At 47.3% G+C, this 25,546-nt stretch overlaps 2 protein-coding genes across 2 annotated transcripts; both read right to left on the bottom strand.

The window, feature by feature from the left end:
- Window positions 1–15,631: 15,631 nt before the first annotated feature.
- On the bottom strand, window positions 15,632–18,163 carry LOC138581468 (rootletin-like). Its single transcript, XM_069652785.1, has one exon. The coding sequence runs from the start codon at window positions 18,161–18,163 to the stop codon at window positions 15,632–15,634; it is 2,532 nt and encodes an 843-aa protein (XP_069508886.1).
- A 240-nt stretch (window positions 18,164–18,403) lies between these two features.
- On the bottom strand, window positions 18,404–20,044 carry LOC138581467 (trichohyalin-like). The gene has a single exon (XM_069652784.1). It carries the CDS (start codon window positions 20,042–20,044, stop codon window positions 18,404–18,406), a length of 1,641 nt encoding a protein of 546 aa, XP_069508885.1.
- Between the last annotated feature and the right edge of the window lie 5,502 nt (window positions 20,045–25,546).

Genomic DNA, 25,546 nt, shown 5'->3' with positions numbered 1-25,546 from the left:
CTCCTCCGGTGGCTTCTCTGGTGGCATACACATATCTTGCTGGTCTCTGCTGATTAGATTAATTGTTCAAGGATCAGGCAAAGGTGTCCTTGTCTTGTTTGAATTTGAAAACGCTGACTTATTCTCGCAAACTATGGGGAAATCACTGTTCTGAATGTCTCTGTATGTGCGACAGTGCGGAGGAAACTTGTCTCTCGGTCTCTACTAGGTCACGACAGACTCTGTCCCCCCTCAGCTTCTTGCTTGAGCCGTGTTGCGCACTCTCTATTTCCAGCTTGTGGTCACTCTTTCTGTATGTGGGTATTATTTGCTTGTGCTTCTGGGTTTTTACTAAAGTTAGGTATTCTGAAATGCTAAGGTTTTCTCCCAATGAGTTGAGCATTCCAGCCACCTGTGCTGTCCTAGTTCTGCACTTCAGTACATGTGTATTGTGCCTTTAGGGCCTGGACAAAGTCCTTGACCAGTTTCTCCTCCTGTGTTTGGTGTCTTTGCTGGGACACTGCTGCCGACTGGGCATAATTCTGTAATTTATTGATCAAGGGATTCTTTTCGAGTGTTTTGCTGTTTGTTCTTGTAGCACCTGGCATTGGAGGGTGTTTTAGCACCTGCATTTGTGAATGTGCTTTTGGATGTTGAGCAGCTGGGGGCATCTTCCAATTTCTGCTCTGCACCCAGGATTTGGGCTGTTTCTTTGCATACTAAGTACCTGTTTGCAGAACCAGGTGTCAGGATTTCAGTGAAAGGTGTGCCCCATTATACAGACTCTTTTTTTTATTACTTTTCTGTTTTAGTGCTGGACCCCACTTCTTACTCCTGTGAAGTAGGATTTTATTTCTGTGCCATTCAGTCCCAGTCCATTGATCTAGGATTCCGCTAGTGAAGCAGGAGGGGTTCACTGATATAGAGATTGAACAGGGCTGGGCTGAGGTGGCACCTTTGTCTCTCCCCTCCTGCCTGTTTAAAGGCCCCAGTTTGCTGTTGTTAATCTTCGCTTTGCAGCAGACTTAGTGTGCCTTGACTTTACGATGTCGTAAGTCTTCCCCCTTGTTCCGACCAGCAGAAATGATCGAGTCTTCTTGTGATTCATGTGGGTTGCGGCCCGTCGCTGACTTGCTGGGACGAAGAGAACACAAAAGATGTCATCTCTTCAGCTCGCATAGGAACCGCTCAGCCAGTTTCATACGCCTACATATCCATGCAAGCCACCATTTGCAGTTTGGAAGCTCCCTTCACAACGCTGCTTGTATCCTCACTCCTACTCCCCTTGGATCCTCTTCTCAGATGGCCAGCGAAAGGTCATCACTTTTGGATCCTGACTCTAGGGGCGGAGAAAAGAGGGAGGATCACCTGGGTGAACGATCCTTGGGGATTGGGAGTGGGATACCAACAGGCAAGACATGGTATCCCCCTTTCCCTATTAAAAGCCAACCTAACCCTCCCCCAGCCTGCACACTAGCAGGTGGAGCTCCAGCACAATGAGTAGCTCCTATGCATGTGCTGCACACCTCCTCACCAGCAGTTGGAGCACCAGCACAATGAGTAGCTCCTATGCATGTGCTGCACATCTCCTCACCAGCAGGTGGGGCTCCAGCACTATGTGAAGCTCCTATGCATGTGCTGCACACATCCTCACCAGCAGGTGGAGCCCCTGTGCTATGTGTAGCTCCTATGAATGTGCTGCACATCTCCTCAGCAGCAGGTGGGGCTCCAGTGCTGTATGAGTAGCTCCTATGTATGTGCTGCACACCTCCTCACCAGCAGGTGGAGCTCCTGCACTATGAGTAGCTCTACCTACTCACCGCCCGCCCAGCCACAGGATACACCAACCCAACGTACTTCCAGGTCATCGCATCTAACAAACTACAGCTCGAATCCAGACACGTCGGCATCCACCAAAGTTCCCCACCCTTGTTTTAGCTGTGTTGTTTTGTCCCTCCCGGCAGCTTGCAGCACAAATCACATGAACTATGGTGAAGGCGACTGATTCCTGTTTTCAGATCTTTTCTGAACGATTGGGGGTTTAACAGTTTTATGGTTGGGGGTCTGGGACTGACTGGTATCTTGGAATGCTGGGGGTCTTGGGACTGGGGCTTTCAGGTGCTATTATTTAGACCTGGGAAAGGAAGGGTCGGAGGCTCGTGCCCTCCTTATCGTTGGATAGCTTTTTACAGTGAGCTCTCAACCCCTTTGTGGCCTTGCAGGGCACATACCTTCTAGGATACGAAATGTTAGCAACATGATACAATGGTCTATGAATCTCTGCAGCTCTGGCCTTCCTCACTGGTGCCCCAGCTACAACCTATTCCCGCCTGCATACATTTTATTCCTGCGGCCTTGGCTTCAGCGTAAAGCTAGGCCTTGATTCCAATATGGCTGCTACTATCACATGGGCTGCAATGTCAGCCATGCCTAAATGACCCTCACGCCAAGTGACAAGCGCCGAGGTGCTGTCGCATCACTGGAGCCATGCCGGAAGGGGCTCTGTGGCCATAGTAGTGCTCCAAAATGGCCTGTGCTAAAAGGCTTGTGCTGAAACCTGTTGTACCAGCTTGCCAGCACATGGAGCTCTGCACTATGTGCAGCTCCTATGCATGTGCTGCAGCTCCTATGCATGTGCTGCACACCTCATCACCAGCAGGTGGAGCTCCAGCAGTGTGAGCAGCTCCTGTGCACGTGCTGCACACCTCATCACCAGCAGGTGGAGCTCCAGCACTGTGAGCAGCTCCTGTGCGGGGGCTGCACACCTCGTCACCAGCAGGTGGAGCTCCAGCAGTGTGAGCAGCTCCTGTGCACGTGCTGCACACCTCATCACCAGCAGGTGGAGCTCCAGCACTGTGAGTAGCTCCTATGCATGTGCTGCACACATCCTCCCCAGCAGGTGGAGCTCCAGCACTGTGAGCAGCTCCTATGCATGTGCTTCACTCCTCATCACCAGCAGGTGGAGCTCCAGCAGTGTGAGCAGCTCCTGTGCATGGACTGCACACCTCATCATCAGCAGATGGAGCTCCAGCACTATGAGCAGCTCCTATGCATGTGCTTCACACCTCATCACCAGCAGGTGGAGCTCCAGCACTGTGAGCTTCTCCTATGCATGTGCTTCACACCTCATCGCCAGCAGGTGGAGCTCCAGCACTGTGAGCAGCTCCCATGCATGTGCTTCACATCTCTTAACCAGCAGGTGAAGCTCCAGCACTGTGAGCAGCTCCTGTGCATGGACCGCACACCTCATCACCAGCAGATGGAGCTCCAGCACCGTGAGCAGCTCCTATGCATGTGCTTCACACCTCATCACCAGCAGGTGGAGCTCCAGCACTGTGAGCAGCTCCTATGCATGTGCTCCACACCTCTTAACCAGCAGGTGAAGCTTGCTGGGCCTAGAGACCCAAGCTACTCCTCACTGATGATACCCAACAAGGCCGAAACATGTTTGGGGATGCTTGTAGTCTTGTGCAGAAGGGATGTGATCAAGCAGTTGGGCTGGACTAACCCTTTTGGGGTGGGGCCCAGCCTGATTTGCATATGGTCTTTCCCCTTCTGTAATGGCTTTGCAGGCGAAGAACGATGGTCTGGAGGGTTGCCCAGAACAATGCCAGTGGGTAAGAATAATTCAAAACCTTCCAGCCATCACCTCTTTTGTTTTGCTCTGTTTTATGAGCGCCCCTAGGAAAGTGCTTCACACCTTATGAGCAAGCACAGCTCTCAACCTTTCATGGCTCCTGGGCGGGTGAAAACACATGATTTTGTATTTGGCGGGTGAAAGCCCATGGATTCGTATGGGTGTGTAGGGAAGTTGATGGGTGAGAGAGCTGCCTAAGTGCCGGGTGACACCACAGCCATCTTAACCGTTTCTAGGGACCGGGGCACAGACAGCCTTGGGGACCCCCTGAAACCCATGCCTTCTCCCAATCCGCAAAACGAAGGGATTACATACCTTGAGTGAAATTCAACAGAAACTCACCTAGGCTTTAAATTAATTATTTAGTTATTAAGAAAATATAAGCATTACACATCTCTGTGACCTATTTCCGAAGAGGGTGCTATATTAAAGACATTTTCACTTTGTTTTTTATATAATAAATTAATTTTTAAAGAAAATAATGGACAATTATTTTTAAGCAAGTATTTATTTCATAAAATGATAACCCACCAGTTCAGCCTGACCATTTCTTTCTGTTTGGATGTGTCGAAAGCACACGCCCTTGGATAAATATGACATGAGGAGGCAGTGGAGAAAACGAAAAGGCATGTAACAGACATCAAAGTTCACGTAGCATTTCAGGTCAGGCCACAAAGCAGACACATGCAAGTAATCCTAGAAAGAATGAAATGAAAAGCACACGGTGGGTATAAGCTTTCTGCCACCCAAGGCTGGCGAGCCTGAAACACGGTTACAATTAAACTATATGTTTCCATCTAGATTTGCATATTGAAAAATCATTATTATTATTATTATTGGGTATTTATATTGCACCTGTACAGCAAAAAGTGTTCCAAGGTGCAAATAAATCATTAATGATGTCAGAAGTTTCTACGTCTTGAGCCATTCCAGACTCAATGCTTAACAGAGCCAAAGAAATCAATCTGGCTTCAATCATAACGGTTGCCTAAGCAGTCTCCAGGGCCCAAGTGCACCGAGGGGGCAGTTCAGGGTCCACAGTTTTGAGGAATTCGATCGTCTGCACGGGGAGTGTGCACTCGCCTTGGCTTTTTCTAAAATTTTAAATGAAATTGAATGATGGTAGATCAACCTGTGGAAAATGTGTGGGGCTAATCTGCACACATTTTCCTATGCTCACTGCATGACATGCACATAGACCCGTGTACTCTGGGTGCACACAGCCTACCAGCACCATCCCCCCTGTAATGTTTAGTTGGAATATGACAGCCAAGAGTACATCAAGGCATCTCAGAAGGGGGAGGGCAACACCTTCCTCCTGCCATGGTCAGCCTAATTAACTAATAAAGGCTCCATGGATCTGCCCCTGTCATTTGCTGGCTCTGCTCATGGCAGCTATGCATACTAATCAGAGTTAATTCAAGCAGGCCCACGGGAGGCCTGGTCGCAGGACTAACAAAGGACAGGAAAACCCCAACACCTTTGATTTACACTGTGTCAACCTGAAGCCAGCTCCCCCTCTCAGTATCAAGGTCAGTGATACTGTCTTGGGGGGATAGCCCAGCGACTACGCGCTCACCTTGGAAGCAAGACGACACAGAGCAACACAGGTTTGATCCCTGGGTTCACGCTTAGCAGGGGAGTTGCTGTCATGATGCCTACCCCGGGCATCCAGACCAAGTCCAGCAACCCGGAAGCAGGCATCATGTTAACCAGAGAAAGCCCAGCAACCCTTGTTAGAGGCTCATATGGGGGAACAGTCCTGGTGCCATAGACGCCAGGCTCATATGTTAAAACGTACCTGATGCAGACCATGCTGCAAGAGATCCAAGCCCATGTGAGGCTTGGAAGGAACTACTTTACCTAGGGACTATTTTGTTACTCGAGTGTGGTGTGGAGGAATACTTACCTGGGACTACTTTGGTGCTATTTAAACCACGCCCGAAGGGGAGCACACGCTTCGTGTTATTCTGCATCCTGCAGCGTAACGCTCAGCCTTGTGCCACGCCCGCCTCGAGTCCAGAGCGCCTAGAAAGAAGGGGAAAGAAGAAGAAAGGTTAGAACAAGAACATTGGATTTCTTACTTGATTCCGGATTCATCGCACCTTTGAACAAGAAAAAGACTTTATTTAAACACGTTGCATCGCCAGCAGCAGCGCCGCGCCATACTCACTGTTCCTCGCAGCATCTCTACGATCCGGCGCTGCCTCCATCATTATGTTGCCGCATTCCAGCACCTAGGGGGGACAAGAAAACAACAAGGTGAGACAAGGGGAAGCAAACAAGGACAATCTCTTGCCACCATATACTTACCTGATTTTACCGCCAGAGGTATTATTCACCAGCACGCCAAATCTTCTTACGCCACACCTGTAAGGAAGGAGAAAGCAGCAAGTTAAACTTTGGCATCATTTAACGGACAGTGTGGGATAGCACAGACTCTTACCTGAATGCTTTAGCTGCCACAGAACTATCTTCTTTTGGGTCTAAGCTGCAAGATAAACAAAGGAATTGGACAAGAGTGATTATTCAGACATTTTTGAACTCTTAAGAACTATATGCTTACGGTCCTTCGCTAGGAGTTTTAGAGCCAAGATTTGTCTAGAACTCTTCCAATATCCTCAAGCCAGTGAAGTAACTGGCCATCAACGCGCCGCTGCGTTCCTCGCAGGATGGAGAGCTCATCATTCAATACTATAAGGTGATCCTTGTGAACGGGAATATCAGAGGTGATAAATGGGGATGCACTGAGGGGCTATTACTCAAATCCACGGGTGGCTAATTCCCTTTCTCCGCCTTTAGGAGACTACTTCTACGGGTCAAGCAGACAAAGCTAGGTGGGCCAGTCCAGTCAGTCATCTCTGCACTACGCATCACGTTGGTGGAGACCGTGGCTGTCCAGTTCAGCCCGACACCCCTGTGGGAACCAGGTGTGCGTAACAGTTGCTAGGTCTGGAAAAGTCCCGGGGCTACGCTGATGTCGGAACTGTTGGGACTGGGGGCTAGCTAGCCTTTTGGCTGCAGCTCCTGAGATTCAATCTGGGGCTACAACCAAAAGATCAGGGGCTATAGCCCCCTTAGCCCCCCCTAGCAATGCCCCTGACGCTTAGAAACCTCTTGGTATTAAGCGCGTTATAAATAACCTATCATATCATATCATGTCTGGGATTATGTATTTACAGTAGTCATCCCCACAGAGGGACCACATTGGCGGCAACAAAAAGTCTGGTCTGGCCACAGCTTCAAGGGAGACCTGCCGCTTTAATCAGGAACCACAGAGAGCTCAATTAACCAGAGAGACCCTTTGATCCACAACAGACAGGAAGATGGGTGGGACTTAGTATTACATGTTTTCACAAAGGAGACAGGAAACCCCAACACCCCTTTCGTATGCACTGCATCAACCTGAAGCCAGCTCCCGTCCTAAAGTATCAATGAAAGTGAGCTGTCATGTCTGGGACTAGGTGCTTACAGTAAGCAATCCCCACAGGAGACCCCCATTCAGAAAGTATGAGAATGTGGTTTGCAGGAGACAGAGGTCTGTTCTCGCTGCAGCTTCAAGGGAGACCTGCACCTTGATCAGGAATGACAGAAAGCTCAATTAACCAGAGCAATTACGTGAAGCAGCCGGCCCCCTCCTTTCTCTTGTCATTCCCAGTGGCTATTCCGTCCTACGAGTCGACCATCAAGACGGCCTAGGAGGTGGAGTTGCCTTCATCCACAAATCAACCCTCCCTATCAAAGCCTCCCCTCTGCAGCATCTGCCAGGTTATGAAATCCTATTGGCCAAACTGAAATCCTCCCTCACACCACTACTCCTCCTCTGCCGCCAGCCCTTCTACACTGGCAACCCTGATACCGCCCCCCACCCCCTCCTCATCACCCTGCTCCTCAAGCCCAATACTAAATTCATCCTCTTAGGAGACTTCAATCTAGGCTACAAAGACCCCTCCGACCACAAGGCCTCCGCCCTCAAAGTCACCCTTGAAGAAATGAAGTTCAGTCCATTGGTTCTCTCACCTACCCACAAAAAAGGCAGAACACTTGACTGGATTCTACCTTGCAACACCTTACACCAGATAGCCTCAGTTCTCCACCTCCCCTGGTCAGATCACTCCCTGGTCCTACTCTCCTTTACCTCCACCACCAAAAACACACCTACTATCAGCGAACCTCTTCCCATCACTGCCAGACACACCCGCAAGCTGACAGCCAAGCTTCTGACCCCTACCATCCTAGCTGCACTCAAATCAGCCCCTGACACTTCCTCCCCCGAAGTCCTACTAGCATCCTACAACTCTGCATTGCTCACTACACTGGACAAACATGCCCCCCTTAAAACCACCTCCCATAAAAAAAGGAACCCCCAAAACAGGTACACTGATGATTTAGCCTCTCTCCGGAAAAAGAAACGTGCCTTCAAACATCTCTGGAGAATAAAACCACACCCAGTAACAAAACAGCATTCCTGTTTTCAGCTCACACTTATAAAACAGCTATCATTGCTACCAAAGCTAATATCTTCAATACTCGAATCTCTGACGCCAGCTCAAATACCAAAGAGCTCTGCAAAATTCTTAGCGAGCACGAAAACCGACCCCACCATTCAACCAAAGGAAAAAACATGCACACTCACCCAATCCTCCCTGGATTCCAAAACACGGAAGTTAAGGGACAAAGCCATGTTTAAAAAATCCCTACTTCCACTCTTGCCACCTACACCCCTGACCAACACCTCCATGACCGTCACCCATCCTCCCCAGTTCTTACACACAACTTCAATTACACCTTGAAAACTACAACTTACTAGGTACCCGCCAATCTGGCTTCAGATCCAAACATAACACAGAATCTGCCCTCCTTGACCTCAAGATCCAGCTTGACCACGTTAGGGATAACGGTGACCTCTCTGCAGCCTTCGACTTAGTAGATAATGAAATCCCATGCAAACACCTCACTTCAACTTTCCACCTCACCCCAGAAGCCGCCTCATGGATCTAATCCTTCCTATCTGGCCGGGCTGCTGGGGGCTTCGCAGGACCTGAATCAACTGACCCCATACCTCTTTCCTACGGTGCCCCACAAGGATCCTGCCTCTCCCCTACCCTCTATAACATGTATACCAAACCTCCCTTCGACCACCATGACAGCCTTAACATACCGTACACTAACTTCACCGACAACACGCAAGTCCTCCTCAAAATCACTGCAAACCACGAACTTGACTCCACCAACATTAACCGCGTCTTCAGTATAATACAGACGTGGATGGTATCTCATCATCTTTGTTTGAATGATAAAAAAAAAGCTCCTATCATGTTTTCCCCACACCACCTCAAACACCTTAGTCCTGACTTCTCTTCCTTTTGCATCGACGGCAACACCATCCCAGTCTCTGCCCATGTCAAAACACTTGCCGTTTACCTGGACGCTGAACTCATCATGCAAAAACATTGCCTCCTCTGCAGCCTATTCCACCAAATTAATAAACCTCTCCAGAATATTCCTTACTCCCAACAACTGCCTCACCATAGCTAGAGCCTTCATAGGCAGCAAACTGGACTATTGCAATGCCGTCCTAGCAGGGACCCCTTACCAATAACATCAATAAACTCCAACTGCTTCAACATAATGCTCTTAGAGCTGTCTGGGGTCTGAAACGCTCCGACCACATCTCCCCATCAAAACTCGCATTGACTTCAAACTCCTAAACCTCGCTTACCGCTGCCCTCTCCCTCAAGAACCATATCACCAAGAAACATAAGACATGCAATCTCCGTTCCTCCACCACATCTGCCCTGCACATACCTCGATTTACCAGACAGAGAGCTGGGGTCCTGCTTTACCACCATCACTCCCACACTCTGGAATTCACTCCCTCAGCACATCCAAAACGAACCACCCTACGCACTCTTTCGTAAGAAAGTGAAAATGCTACTATTCAACAAATATGTGTAACTCTTACAGCCTACTATCTATGCTTGAATATGACTACGTTTGATGTAGGTTACCTTACTGTTCCTATCCTTCTGCAACGCACAATATACTGTCTTCTTAGTGCCATGATAACTCTGGGTCTGAGAGCTACCAAAAAATGCAATGAATAAATAAATAAACAGAGAGTCCCTGTGATCCACAACAGACAGGAAGATGGGTGGGACATGTTTTCACCCCTTTACCTTTTCTGTTGCAAAGCACTCTGGTTATGACTCCATGAATACAGTAGATTGTTGGTGGGGACCCAGGATTGGTTCATTAAGGTAGGCTTAGCCTACACTAATCACTGGGGCCCATTTGTTTTTGAAAGAGGGTTGAGCCCATCGTTTGGGCAGATCATCTGAAGACTTTTAAAGAAGGACTTTGTAAGAAGAAGGACTCATTTGGACCCTGGCTGACGGTACAGTCTGCCTTACAGCTTATGCAAGTGAAGCAAGGGCAGTATCCCTCCCCTAAACATCTCCCTGGGAACAGAGGGAGATTCTGAATCCAGAGAATCCTCCAGCAGCTCCATAGCTGGTACCCAGCCAGCCCACAGCATGCCCTGCTAGGTTCTGTAAGCAAGGTTCCTAGGTGGGAAGTGCCAGAGAGTCTCTGAACCAAACCAAGGACAAGGCTGTCGCCTGCAATACTCTCCTCAGCTTGGGCCGTCCACCTTAAAGGATGACACAAGCCCAGTGAAGGAGCTATGAGGAGTGCATCGACAAACAGACACCAGTGTCCACCTTAAAGGACATTTTCAAGCCAGTTGAGGTCCTCGAGCTGTAACTGACTGCACCACTGACTGTTGTCACGCCACAGTCGCCAACTTTGTCCGAGATGCCTCGACCAGTGCTTCAGACCCACCAACTAGCACTGAGACAACGATTCCTTTCCCCGAGCCACCATGTAGGCCAGCCTGCAATCATCCATCCAGCCTCGCTTGCTGAACTGCCTGCTGCCTGATACCCGCAGCTGTCTCCCGTCTTGACATCTGTCACAGAAGCTTCAATGCACCCTGAGAACAACTCTACACTGCACCAATAACTTCTACAAGCACAAGGTACATTGTGGTTCTGTTCCCCTGTGTCAGGCTTCGCCCATGGAAACTGTGGCAAGCTTGGAAACATTAGGGACTTCAACCAGAACTGGAGTATGCGGTCTAGTCCTCTACCAAGATGGCCACCGTTAGTATAACTTTGTGCCACTCCCCCTGAACAGCGCGTTGTATCCGTCCATTCACTTTTACACAGTTTTCTCTCTTCGTTTCCTCTTGTTCTCCCCTGCCTGCTTGCCATCGGGTTTTCCCACTCCAGTTTCTATCCTAGCAGCCTAGCGGCACTCTCCCTCCACTTGTGCCGCTTCCTAGCTTCTGATCTCTCTTTCTCTCTGTGGTTATGCATGGCTTCTTACCGTTGCATTCCACTTTCCTTACCTACTTTCCTGTTCATTCTATCCCACGTTCTAGTGTTTTACTCTGCCGCCGTTACTGATGCTGACTCTTTACACTTTCCTTACCTGCCTTTCTGTTCATTGTATTTCTGCGTTCTTGCGTTCCACTGTGCTGCCGCTACCGCTACCGGTACTGACACTTCCATTTCTTCCTTTGTTTGAGCTACAATTCTGAACCAGTTACGGACAGCATATTCTTCCCTCTCTGGCTATTGTGCAGTCCTCCTTCTCTGCACTCCCTGATTTGCCCAATCTGGTGTGGATGTTTGTTAACCCTACAAGCCACAAGTTGGATCCTACTATTGGATAATGTAGACGCTGGGTACCATCTTAAGACTCCTTCATATACTACATATCCCAGCATCCCGTGGTCTACCTCAACGGAGCACGAACGTTCCACCCTGGAAGAACTTACCTTCTATGAGTTGCTAACCCTCCTCAACTATAAGACACATCTCAATTCGATCAACTACCAGGGTTTTTTGTTACCTTCCAGCTTTTTCCCTGGTCTGGAGTTTGGCTCCTTGGAGTTCCCTGGCAGCAGGCACCTATCCTGCCACGGTGGCCTCTGAGGGAGCCAGACCCCACTGGCATGAAAAGAAAGAAGGAAAGCTAAAGGAAAGGAAGGAACCAGGCACCAGGAAGACACGCAGAAAGAAGCCATCAGATCCCAAGGACAGCTCCTCTGAAGATCGAGGTGAGGAGGAGGGTAGGATACAGTCGGACACCCTGGTCCTTCTCTGAAGGCCCTCAGTGACATTTTATGACCCATTACTCCCTTTGTGCTGAAACCAAGTATCCTTGAACTATTGCGATTAATTACTTTACCGACTACCCTCATGTCAGTATCCAGAGTGCATCCATTTTCCTTCTTTGAAACTGTCTGTCCTCTGCATTCCTTTACAGGGTGGGTTGTATTTTGTGGTGTGCTAGAACTGTCTGTTCTGATAATAATAAAGTCAATATTTTTATGCAACCTTGACCTGACAGTCCCTTTTATCATTGGGTAATGATTGTATTTTTGCTCTGTTGCAACTAACCAACAATCCACGACCTTGCATCGAGAAGCCTGCTGTTCCGTCCACATTACCAAAATTGGACAAGTAGGCTTATAATTTGCTTGTGTTCCCTATATATTCGGATCCCTTCTGGTGTACTAGAGGTGTGGGGCTGATTGAAGGTTCAAAAAACAATTTTCATCCCTGGATGACTGGTGCTCCCCAGTTTATTGGTCACAACAGTACCTGAATTCAGTTCCTGGTGGGCACCGAGTAGGGGTGAATGTGGTTGCTCTGTGCAGCAGAAGGTGTGCTCTCAATGATGCAGGCCAGAGCAGTCCCAGGATTGCTTCGCAGTTGTGGCAGTTGGAGTCAGGCTTTAGCCGCTGGAAGTGGTTGATGAGTCAGAGGGCAATGGTCGTTGAAGTAGTGACTTTTGGGGTGTTGATGTGCAGGTCGATGAGGCGGCCATTCAAGGGCTAGCTGGGCTGAACCATAGTTGGAACTCCTGGTCAGAGTCGGTGTGTGACTCGCCAGTGATTTTGATCGGGTGCCAGCGTCGAGCAGTGTATTTGGGGCCTAGAAGGTGATGGGATTGGGTAGGGCATGAGGCAGCATTAAGCTGGTTCGAAGTGCAGGCAATAGTTTGACTTGGTAGAGAAGCACAAAAGCCTGTGCCAGCACTTTCCCTCTTGTTCATGGTGCAATAAACACAGAGCAATCGGTTCAACAGAACAAAGCACTTCAGCTGGTCTGGCCCTCCAGCTGCTGTGAATCCTGCTCAGGTGGACTCAAGTACAGGATGGTTCCATTCAGGGTCTGCTCTCCCAGCTTCAGGATATTTTGGCGCTGAGTGGTAGGTCGGGTCCACCGCAAAGATCACTCCTGATGTGCCCTGGGAGTGGGCAGGGAGCAGACCTTCCCTCTGCCTTGGATGGCTCCTTCCTCACCTCAGGCTGAGGGCTTTGGAACACACAACCTTCACAAAGGATGTCCATTGAGTTCTTCCCAGGGAAAACCTTGTGTCTTGGGAGGATCTGAGAGGATCTGAGAGAATTTAAATAAGGGTTGGTAGACCCCTTCTTTTAAAGGCAAACATCACAATGTGATTTGACTAAAGCTAGCCTGCCTTAGTGGTCCAATCCCTGTTCTTGAATAAAGTAGACTTTGCCCATCTGATGTCACACCCAAAGTGCTTTGCTCCAGAGGAAGTGGAGGAGACAGAAAAGAGAGACAGAGAAACAAGATGGTGGAAGTCTCCTTCGATTGGCCAGGGCCTCCTGCCTACTCTAATCATGTCCCCTTCCGTGCCCTCTAAGAACAAGAGATGCAGCACCCTGGTGTGAAGCTATTCCTTTTGAATGGGTGTGCTCCTCTGATGTCTGGGCCCAGGACAGCTGCATCTGGTGGTGGGTGTTACCTGCCCTCACAAAGAGATGAAAGAAGAGACTGGGTCCTCTCGGTTCCTGTCCTGCCATTTGGCAGTCTCCACCTGGCTGGCCAGAGCACACATCACCTCCCACAGCAGAGCTGACTCACAGAAGCGGACACATGTTTGATATCCATTGGGATGTGGTGGCCGTGACCATCTGTAGTGCCACGCATCACGCCTTATCTCAGGCATCGCTTTATCTAGATTCTGGCAGCAGATGACCCTTTGGAGACGGAATTACCTCCATCATTTTATGTAATAACAACAATCCTAAAGGCCAGGGCTTTGCACGCTTCCAGATGGCAATTCTTCACACTGTGCACATTCTAAAATGTCACATACGTCGTGCCCAGAAACGGATCAAAAAACAAGACATTGATCAAAGGGGACCCATAATATGAGAGATAAGTTTTAGAGAAAGCAAGAAAATCACTTTCTATTGCACGTTTTGCATAACCCAATAGATGGGGACACTGAGAAATGTAGCAGTTATCATTTACCTTGCAATGCTGCTTTTGATATAAAAAATTAAAAAATATTGGTTTGAGGAAAGACACGCACCACCACTACCTAGACCAGCACCATAATTAGGCTAGTTGTTTTTTTGTAGGTGTGTTGTTTAGTAGTGCAGCAAGTGCTCCTATCAACAGCATGTATATACACAAATATGAACCCCAGCACACAAACACAGATCCCTGCAATAAGTGCTCAACTCACAGAGCTATCTTCTTCACCATGGTGGAACTCAAACTTATTAACATTCATTTCAACGTTGATGATTGCATTTTATTAAGATATTCTCCAAAGAAAGATTTAATCACCACAAAGGTTGTGCTGTTGTGTATGCACAAACTGGGCATTAAGAGGTTCCGTTGATCTGATCTGAACTTGCTTGCAATACCTCATCAGCTGTGAAGGCATCATGAAGTAGACACAGGCAACACAGTTAAAGTTTGGGCTATAAACTATTTTTCAAAAGAAGACAAGGTTCAGAAAAGGCCTAGCCTGCCCTATGCTAAGGTGGGATTTCCCAACCTAAATAAAGTTGAGGATAGTATGTGTCAGGAAGTCCCAAGCAAATGTCTGTCTGTGTCCAAAACCTATACTTGCCCTCCCCTCTATTTGTATACAATATTTAGGGATGTCAGCCTCAACATGATGTGTTCAAATAAAAGTTTAGAGCTTTGTCCAGCTCTTGGTATTCAAAGGATTTCGATTCCCCAAGGTTTCAATAGTTCACATTGCGAAAAGTGGTTCCTTTCTCCACATATTCAAGTCTTTCAACAGTTTCAACACAACACAATTCCTTAGGATACTTCCCAGCTCTTGGGGTCTGGTTACCTTTCATCAATTTCACAGAGTTCAACTCCTTAATTTCAAATCACACAAGATTTCCTTTGGAATCAATCACAAGCTTCTTTATGGATACTTTCATTGGCTTTGACATACAGGGGGCACTTGGTCTAGGCACAGTTGTTGGAGGTCATGCAACGACACACCTTGTTTGTTCCTTCTTCGTTTACACGCTGCCACTGTGTCATCTCTACACATGGTTGGTTCATTCTCATTTCACATCCTATTATTAATGCTTTACTGGTGCTTGTTTTGCCACCATTCACTTGTTGCCCTTTCAGAAACTCTCATGGCTCTTGCCAATGCTTGTTCTCTCAAGCTACACAGTTCCTTTATGTTTCTTGCCAATGCTTGTTCTCTCAAGCTACACAGTTGCTTTATGGAACTTGCCATTGCTTGTTCTCTCAAGCTACGCAGTTCCTTTATGGCTCTTGCCAATGCTTGTTCTCTCAAGCTACGCAGTTGCTTTATGGCACTTGCCAATGCTTGTTCTCTCAAGCTACGCAGTTGCTTTATGGCACTTGCCAATGCTTGTTCTCTCAAGCTACGCAGTTCCTTTATGGCTCTTGCCAATGCTTGTTCTCTCAAGCTACGCAGTTCCTTTATGGCACTTGCCAATGCTTGTTCTCTCAAGCTACGCAGTTCCTTTATGGCACTTGCCATTGCTTGTTCTCTCAAGCTACGCAGTTGCTTTATGGCACTTGCCAATGCTTGTTCTCTCAAGCTACGCAGTTCCTTTATGGCTCTTGCCAATGCTTGTTCTCTCAAGCTACGCAGTTCCTTTATGGCGCTTGCCAATGCTTGTTATCTCAAGCTACGCAGTTGCTTTATGGCGCTTGCCAATGCTTGTTCTCTCAAGCTACGCAGTTCCTTTATGACGCTTGCCAATGCTTGTTCTCTCAAGCTACGCAGTTCCTTTATGGCGCTTGCCAATGCTTGTTCTCTCAAGCTACGCAGTTCCTTTATGGCTCTTGCCATTGCTTGTTCTCTCAAGCTACGCAGTTGCTTTATGGCGCTTGCCAATGCTTGTTCTCTCAAGCTACGCAGTTCCTTTATGGCGCTTGCCATTGCTTGTTCTCTCAAGCTACGCAGTTCCTTTATGGCGCTTGCCAATGCTTGTTCTCTCAAGCTACGCAGTTCCTTTATGGCTCTTGCCAATGCTTGTTCTCTCAAGCTACGCAGTTCCTTTATGGATCTTGCCAATGCTTGTTCTCTCAAGCTACGCAGTTGCTTTATGGCTCTTGCCATTGCTTGTTCTCTCAAGCTACGCAGTTCCTTCATGGCTCTTGCCAATGCTTGTTCTCTCAAGCTACGCAGTTTCTTCATGGCTCTTGCCATTGCTTGTTCTCTCAAGCTACGCAGTTCCTTTATGGCTCTTGCCATTGCTTGTTCTCTCAAGCTACGCAGTTCCTTTATGGCTCTTGCCAATGCTTGTTCTCTCAAGCTGCGCAGTTCCTTTATGGCGCTTGCCAATGCTTGTTCTCTCAAGCTGCGCAGTTCCTTTATGGCGCTTGCCAATGCTTGTTCTCTCAAGCTGCGCAGTTCCTTTATGGCGCTTGCCAATGCTTGTTCTCTCAAGCTGCGCAGTTCCTTTATGGCACTTGCCAATGCTTGTTCTCTCAAGCTACGCAGTTCCTTTATGGCACTTGTCAATGCTTGTTCTCTCAAGCTACGCAGTTCCTTTAAGCTGCGCAGTTCCTTTATGGCTCTTGCCAATGCTTGTTCTCTCAAGCTGCGCAGTAACTTCATGGCTCTTGCCAATGCTTGTTCTCTCAAGCTACGCAGTTTCTTTATGGCTCTTGCCATTGCTTGTTCTCTCAAGCTACGCAGTTCCTTTATGGCTCTTGCCATTGCTTGTTCTCTCAAACTACGCAGTTCCTTTATGGCTCTTGCCATTGCTTGTTCTCTCAAGCTACGCAGTTCCTTTATGGCACTTGCCAATGCTTGTTCTCTCAAGCTACGCAGTTCCTTTATGGCTCTTGCCATTGCTTGTTCTCTCAAGCTACGCAGTTGCTTTATGGCACTTGCCAATGCTTGTTCTCTCAAGCTGCGCAGTTCCTTTATGGCTCTTGCCATTGCTTGTTCTCTCAAGCTGCGCAGTTCCTTTATGGCTCTTGCCAACGCTTGTTCTCTCAAGCTGCGCAGTTCCTTTATGGCGCTTGCCAATGCTTGTTCTCTCAAGCTGCGCAGTTCCTTTATGGCGCTTGCCAATGCTTGTTCTCTCAAGCTGCGCAGTTCCTTTATGGCGCTTGCCAATGCTTGTTCTCTCAAGCTGCGCAGTTCCTTTATGGCGCTTGCCAATGCTTGTTCTATCAAGCTGCGCAGTTCCTTTATGGCGCTTTCCAATGCTTGTTCTCTCAAGCTGCGCAGTTCCTTTATGGCGCTTGCCAATGCTTGTTCTCTCAAGCTACGCAGTTCCTTTATGGCGCTTGCCAATGCTTGTTCTCTCAAGCTACGCAGTTCTTTTATGGCGCTTGCCATTGCTTGTTCTCTCAAGCCACGCAGTTGCTTTATGGCGCTTGCCATTGCTTGTTCTCTCAAGCCACGCAGTTGCTTTATGGCGCTTGCCAATGCTTGTTCTCTCAAGCCACGGAGTTCCTTTATGGCGCTTGCCAATGCTTGTTCTCTCAAGCTACGCAGTTCCTTTATGGCACTTGCCAATGCTTGTTCTCTCAAGCTACGCAGTTCCTTTATGGGACTTGCCAATGCTTGTTCTCTCAAGCTACGCAGTTCCTTTATGGCACTTGCCAATGCTTGTTCTCTCAAGCTACGCAGTTCCTTTATGGCTCTTGCCATTGCTTGTTCTCTCAAGCTACGCAGTTGCTTTATGGCACTTGCCAATGCTTGTTCTCTCAAGCTACGCAGTTCCTTTATGGCTCTTGCCATTGCTTGTTCTCTCAAGCTACGCAGTTCCTTTATGGCTCTTGCCATTGCTTGTTCTCTCAAGCTACGCAGTTCCTTTATGCCACTTGCCAATGCTTGTTCTCTCAAGCTGCGCAGTTTCTTTATGGCTCTTGCCATTGCTTGTTCTCTCAAGCTGCGCAGTTTCTTTATGGCTCTTGCCATTGCTTGTTCTCTCAAGCTGCGCAGTTTCTTTATGGCTCTTGCCATTGCTTGTTCTCTCAAGCTACGCAGTTCCTTTATGGCTCTTGCCATTGCTTGTTCTCTCAAGCTACGCAGTTCCTTTATGGCACTTGCCAATGCCTGTTCTCTCAAGCTGCGCAGTTTCTTTATGGCTCTTGCCATTGCTTGTTCTCTCAAGCTACGCAGTTCCTTTATGGCTCTTGCCATTGCTTGTTCTCTCAAGCTGCGCAGTTCCTTTATGGCTCTTGCCATTGCTTGTTCTCTCCAGCTGCGCAGTTCCTTTATGGCTCTTGCATTGCTTGTTCTCTCAAGCTACGCAGTTGCTTTATGGCTCTTGCCAATGCTTGTTCTCTCAAGCTGCGCAGTTCCTTTATGGCACTTGCCAATGCTTGTTCTCTCAAGCTGCGCAGTTCCTTTATGGCTCTTGCCATTGCTTGTTCTCTCAAGCTGCGCAGTTCCTCTATGGCTCTTGCCATTGCTTGTTCTCTCAAGCTACGCAGTTGCTTCCTTTATGGCACTTGCCAATGCTTGTTCTCTCAAGTTGCGCAGTTCCTTTATGGCTCTTGCCAATGCTTGTTCTCTCAAGCTGCGCAGTTCCTCTATGGCTCTTGCCAATGCTTGTTCTCTCAAGCTGCGCAGTTCCTCTATGGCTCTTGCCAATGCTTGTTCTCTCAAGCTGCGCAGTTCCTCTATGGCGCTTGCCAATGCTTGTTCTCTCAAGCTGCGCAGTTCCTTTATGGCTCTTGCCAATGCTTGTTCTCTCAAGCTGCGCAGTTCCTTTATGGCACTTGCCAATGCTTGTTCTCTCAAGCTGCGCAGTTCCTTTATGGCACTTGCCAATGCTTGTTCTCTCAAGCTGCGCATTTCCTTTATGGCTCTTGCCATTGCTTGTTCTCTCCAGCTGCGCAGTTCCTCTATGGCTCTTGCCATTGCTTGTTCTCTCAAGCTGCGCAGTTGCTTTATGGCTCTTGCCAATGCTTGTTCTCTCAAGCTGCGCAGTTCCTTTATGGCTCTTGCCAATGCTTGTTCTCTCAAGCTGCGCAGTTCCTTTATGGCTCTTGCCAATGCTTGTTCTCTCAAGCTGCGCAGTTCCTTTATGGCACTTGCCAATGCTTGTTCTCTCAAGCTGCGCAGTTCCTTTATGGCACTTGCCAATGCTTGTTCTCTCAAGCTGCGCAGTTCCTTTATGGCTCTTGCCATTGCTTGTTCTCTCAAGTTGCGCAGTTCCTCTATGGCTCTTGCCATTGCTTGTTCTCTCAAGCTGCGCAGTTCCTTTATGGCACTTGCCAATGCTTGTTCTCTCAAGCTGCGCAGTTCCTTTATGGCTCTTGCCAATGCTTGTTCTCTCAAGCTGCGCAGTTCCTTTATGGCGCTTGCCAATGCTTGTTCTCTCAAGCTGCGCAGTTCCTTTATGGCACTTGCCATTGCTTGTTCTCTCAAGCCGCGCAGTTGCTTTATGGCACTTGCCATTGCTTGTTCTCTCAAGCCGCGCAGTTGCTTTATGGCACTTGCCAATGCTTGTTCTCTCAAGCCGCGCAGTTCCTTTATGGCACTTGCCAATGCTTGTTCTCTCAAGCCGCGCAGTTCCTTTATGGCTCTTGCCATTGCTTGTTCTCTCAAGCCGCGCAGTTGCTTTATGGCGCTTGCCAATGCTTGTTCTCTCAAGCCGCGCAGTTCCTTTATGGCGCTTGCCATTGCTTGTTCTCTCAAGCCGCGCAGTTCCTTTATGGCGCTTGCCAATGCTTGTTCTCTCAAGCCGCGCAGTTCCTTTATGGCTCTTGCCATTGCTTGTTCTCTCAAGCCGCGCAGTTGCTTTATGGCACTTGCCATTGCTTGTTCTCTCAAGCCGCGCAGTTGCTTTATGGCTCTTGCCAATGCTTGTTCTCTCAAGCCGCGCAGTTCCTTTATGGCTCTTGCCATTGCTTGTTCTCTCAAGCCGCGCAGTTGCTTTATGGCACTTGCCATTGCTTGTTCTCTCAAGCCGCGCAGTTGCTTTATGGCTCTTGCCAATGCTTGTTCTCTCAAGCTGCGCAGTTCCTTTATGGCTCTTGCCAATGCTTGTTCTCTCAAGCTAAGCAGTTCCTTTATGGCACTTGCCAATGCTTGTTCTCTCAAGCTACGCAGTTCCTTCATGGCTCTTGCCAATGCTTGTTCTCTCAAGCTACGCAGTTCCTTTATGGCTCTTGCCAATGCTTGCTTTCCTTTAGATCGCCATTCATTAACTTTCTTAGTCTTACATGCTCGCCTGCCATCCCGGTACCCCCCTTCCTAGGCTGACTCACCGGTCAGTGCTTTCGGTGTTCCAGTGAGGCTTCCGGCTGCCACAAGCTCTCTCTTTCTCGTGCAGCACCTCACTCCATCTCCACAGCGGCTCTCTGTGGCTTCGCTCCCACCACTAACGCGTCTCTCGCAGCTCGGGCCTCACTCAGCAGGTTCACCTGGTCATGCCGGTTCCTTCTCAGTATTCTGCCACAGACCTCCAGCGGTCTTTAGCCTGCTTCCCACTGCATTCACTCTGCATCGTTCTGGGTTCCTTGAGCACTCTGTCTGCCAGGCCGTCTTCCTGGAGAGGTCTGCTCTCGTCCAGCAGTCCATAGACCTGCTTCCAAAGCTGACTTTATTCTCACTGTTCTTGCTGCTTTCAAACTTCCCGCCAGGTTGATTGGCCAAAAAGGACTAGCCCACTCATTGCCGACTTGGAAGTTCTCCATTGCGCTTGCTGGCCTCCTCCTTGTCCCTGACATAACCAGTGTCTATGTGTGTGAGAGTCAATAAAGAGAGAATGTATGGCTCTGGTTTGTCGCTCCTTCATCCCAGTACTTGATTGGTGTTTACTGGGAGATGATCTAATGAAGAAATAGGGAAGGGACTGGCAATAGCCTTAATGGCCTGGGGGATACCGTGCCTCATCCCCACTCCCCAAGTCTCCTCTACCCAGGTGACCCTCCCTCGCATATCCACCCCCAGGGACAGGATCCGATAGCGATAGCCTTTCTCTGGCCGCCTGAGAGGAGGATACATTGGGGAAGGAAGTGAGGACGCCCTCAGGCACATCACACATCTCACAGTGCATTATCATGATGTGTTTAAGTCTTTAAAAAAAGTGTAACAACTTCTTTGACAGGCAGCCGGGTGGAGACCATTAATAGATCACTCCTGTCCTGCCTGTTAGCACTCTCCTTTTGTTGTCAGCCATCACCTTAGCTGGGCGCTGATTGAGATTTAAAAGGTGCTAATGGCTAGGGTGTGGATGCCAGCCCTGCACCAAGGATTAATTGTGACAGGCGTGCTGCAAAGGACACACTTGCAGGGAAGTCAGCATGTCAGTGTTTTTTGTTTTTCAAAATGATTGCAACCGATGTCTGTTTATTCTAATTTGTACAGCTCCTCCTACAACAGTATGACACGTACATAATTGTGACAGAAAATATTCTCAACTAAAGCCCTCAAACACCAAAAAACATTTATTATGCATTGGGTCAACATAATTTCCATTACCATTATTTTCCTTTTAAAACTGGGCACGCTGCTTAGCTGTCACCTGCTTTTGTTTTCTCCTGGAGACACAGGCTCCAGCGAGGTCACCTCAGCCAACAACGACTGTGAATCAAATGTGCCCTGGCCTAGAAGTGGCCCAGTATCTGAATGAGGGAGCATTTTCTCAGCCTATGTGTGGTACAAGGTGATATACAAACAATTTTTTTTTTTTTTTTTTTTTTTTTATTATTTAAAGTGTAGTATTTTTAGTTTCATTTGAAACTTTTATCACACTTTCCAAATCACTTCAATCCGTCTCCTTTCCTTTCTTTTCACCGTGATTGTTTTTTTTTTGCATCCATCTTCTCCTACGTTTTTTTTTTTTTTTTTTTTCCTTTTTTTTTTTTTCCTCATTTGATGAAACCGGATGTATTACGGCTTTCCTCTGCTAGTTCATTATCTTTATCTTTGAGGATTTTGTCCAGAAAGTTTATACCCGCACATGAGAATCGTGGATTGTGTCCTTGGATAAAATAGTCCCATCGTTCCTCGTCGTTGCATTGGGTTGTTGTTGACATATACTTTGATAACAAACGCTTTCTGACCATTGAAACGGCGGTGCAGTTCATCAAGAGATGTATCGGAGTCTCTTGTTGCGACTCTATTTGGCAGAACCTGCAGCGCCCCTCATTAATGCCTCTTCCTCCAGTTCTGTTTTTATATTCGTTTGTTGGGTAGACTCCCAACCGGATTTTTAGTAGTGTTGCTCTATGTATTTTTGATGGAAATTTTACTAGGTACTCTGGAAGCATATTTCTTTTTCTATGTTCAACTGCCATGGAGTTTACATTCGATAGCTTCATTTTGGCCTCTCTTGTTGCAATCCAGTCCTGTCTCATGAGCTTTTCTTTTACTTTGCTGGGATTGGTAATCAGTTCTTCTTTCGATGAGTCCAATTTTGTTAGTATTTGAGACCATTCTCTTTTCCAATGGTTAAGGTAGATTGAGCTTTTGTCTACTCCTTTCGTTGCCAATAGTTTATAGCTATCGGCCGGACTGGTTTCACATATTTTCCTCAATAAGCATAATGATTTCCATTTCATTGTAGCTTCGAGTGACTCGAGGCCCAGCTCCGCTCTAATAGCCACTATCGGAGTACACCTTGGAAGCTTCAATACTGGTTTCCAAAACCCACTTTCCAGTTTCGACCATAATTTATGTGATAGATTCAGACCGGCTTCACTTCCGTATGCTAAGGATGGCAGAACTTTTTGAACATAGAACAATCTTACTGGTACCAGTGAAAATTTTCCATATTTGCCATCCAAAACCCTTCCTTGTGCGCTTAGATTTCTGACTTTTACTTGCAGAGTATCTACCCAACTCTTTTCCACTGTCGAGGAGTTGAGTCCGATTCCTAAGTATTTTATCATCTGTATTTGTTCAAGAGGTTCTCCTGCTATATGCCATTTAAATTTTTTTCTTATGGCGTTGTTCTTGCCGTTTATAGTCAGGATCTTTGATTTTCCCACATTGATTGTCAAATCATTTTTTTGCATGTAGGTTTGTAGGTTGTTTATGAGTCGTTGCAGCCCTATTCTTGTTTCATCTAATAATACTATGTCGTCTGCATAGCATATTATCGCCACTTCCTGGTTGTTAATTTTTGGACTGAAGTGTCTTGTGCCTGAAGTAATTTCTGGAATATCGGCTATGAACAATTTGAACAGTGTTGCTGCAAGCGGACAACCTTGCTTCACTCCCTTGTTGATACTGATGTTGGCCGTCAGATCCCCTCGGTCGTTTACTCTGATTTGGGTAGTCGTGCTTTGATGTAACGCCCTTATTGGGTTCAGTAAGTCCGCAGGACAAGACCAGGATTTTAGCTTTTCCCATAGCTTTCTTCTGTTTACAGAGTCAAATGCTTGACTTAGATCAATAAAAGCCAAGTGTAGTTCTTTTTTAAATTCTATTGCGTTGGTTTTTAGCATGGATATGATAAACAGGTTTAAATCCGTTCCTGTACGCTTTGTGAACCCTGTTTGGCGCGGGTCAATAATGTTATTCGTCTCTGCCCATTTTGTCAGACTTTTCTGTAAATCTGCTGCAAACAGTTTTCCTGTTGTTGCTAATAGCGAGATAGGTCGGTAGTTTGAAGGCAAATCACGTTGACCCTTTTTATATATAGGCACTGTTATACTTTTTGTCCAAGTTTCTGGAATCTTTCTTTGTTGTACAATGCTAGTGAATAAGATGTTTATTATCACTGCCCATGATTTTGGATCTTTCTTCAGATGGATATTCGTCAGCCCGTCAGGGCCTGCAGCGGAGGAATCTTTTAATTTCCGAATTGCAATTTCAATTTCCCCCTCATCCATCATGTTCCTCCAAGGAAGTGTTGATATCTCGTCGGGTAAATCTACGTCGTCAGCATCAGCAGAGAAGACTTCTGTATAATGTTTAATCCAATCTTTCTCAGCAACCCCACATATAAGTCTACTTCTGTGATTCAGGGTACAATTATTTATTAGGTCCCATGTTTCTCTGGTGTTAGACTTTTGTAGGGTGTTTACCATTAATTCCCCTTGTTCTTGGAGTCGTCTTGTTCTAAAGTCTGTAAGCCAATTTTTGTATTTCTTTCGGTGTACTTTGATGTTCCTTTGCTTGTCTATTTTTGAATCTTTTTTGCTTTTTATGCTAGCTCTTATTTCCTTTCTTAGTTGTTTCCTCCTTTCCACTAATTCTCTACTGTAATTATGCTTATGTGTTAATGCATCGGATTTGAGTCCTGACCTTGTTATTTTAAAGGCTTCTAGTAGTATTTCGTAGTTGAGATGTTCTGTCAGATTGTTTTCAGCTTCTACGAAGACCTCTTTCAGCATTAGAATATTTTTCGTTGTTAGCTTTATTCGATTTGCCGATGGATTTAAGTCTAGACTTGTGCTGCTCCCACTGGACAATACAAACAATTAGAAGTCAAAGACCTAATTTGGCTCATACAGCATGCTGTGCGAAAACTATACTCAGTTGCTTTCCGAATTGTTGCCCTCTCAGGCTATACATACCTGCTTTCTGAAACTGTAGACTTATTTACAGACCCTGTGGATGGAGTAACCCCCTCACACTAAAGTGAGGACCTGCAAATGCCCTCCTCATGCTCCCTCTCCCAATGTGGTGACCACATTTCTTCCTCAGACAAGCATTTTTTAAATCTATGACTCATGTTATTTTGGGCTCTTTAAACTAGTCTGGCGCTTAAGTAATCAGGGGTCTCAATGCTCAGCTAAATGGTGCTCATTTTATCCACCTATGAAAGGATGAAAGGCTGAGTCAGCACTGATGGGGTTCAGAAACACTGTCCTGCAGGTTACAGAGCTCAACACCGCATTGTGTATATTTTTGTACTCTGAACACGTTATAAATCCAACATAATGTAAAAGATTAACTGTTACTGCACATCTCCCGTATCCTGCCGGATAAAAGCTGATATTTGACATAGATGGTCCCCCTCAAACATGTGCTACCCCACGCATAATAATTTGGCCTTTTGGGGTGTGGAGGCCAAATTATAGAATCCTAAAAGTGATGGGAGGATATTAGCACACAACAGCACAGCAGCTGGCAGCTACAGTTTCACATCACAATCCACATAATTGCACTTTTAGACACAGGGAGATGCAGAGCTGGGCCCAGAATAACACTGTACTGGTCAGGCACTGAGGCTAGGATTTAAATTGAAGTGTCTGCCTGCTAAACTCAGTACTGTGAACACTAAACCACATAGCCCAATTCTTTGTCACTGGGACTTGGCCGCAGATGCCAAAGTGCTATGATAATGATAACCTACAACACAACACATGAGGAACCCACACCCAGCGAGGCCACCCTGCCAGGTGGAGCTCCAGCGCTATATGAGTAACTCCTATGAATGTGCTGCACACCTCCTCACCAGCAGGTGGAGCTCCAGCGCTATCAGTAGCTTCTATGAATGTGCTGGACATCTCCTCACCAGCAGGTGGAGCTCCAGCGCAGTGTGGCTCCTATGAATGTGCTACACATCTCCTCACCAGCAGGTGGAGCTCCAGCGCTATGAGTAGCTCCTATGAATGTGCTGCACATCTCCTCACCAGCAGGTGGAGCTCCAGCGCAGTGTGGCTC

This window comes from Ambystoma mexicanum, chromosome 3p (assembly GCF_040938575.1).
Source record: "Ambystoma mexicanum isolate Mex_15411 chromosome 3p, UKY_AmexF1_1, whole genome shotgun sequence".
Classification (NCBI taxonomy): Eukaryota; Metazoa; Chordata; class Amphibia; order Caudata; family Ambystomatidae; genus Ambystoma; species Ambystoma mexicanum.
The sequence above is the reverse complement of the archived record's forward strand: the minus strand, read 5'-3'. Positions and strand labels throughout refer to the sequence as shown.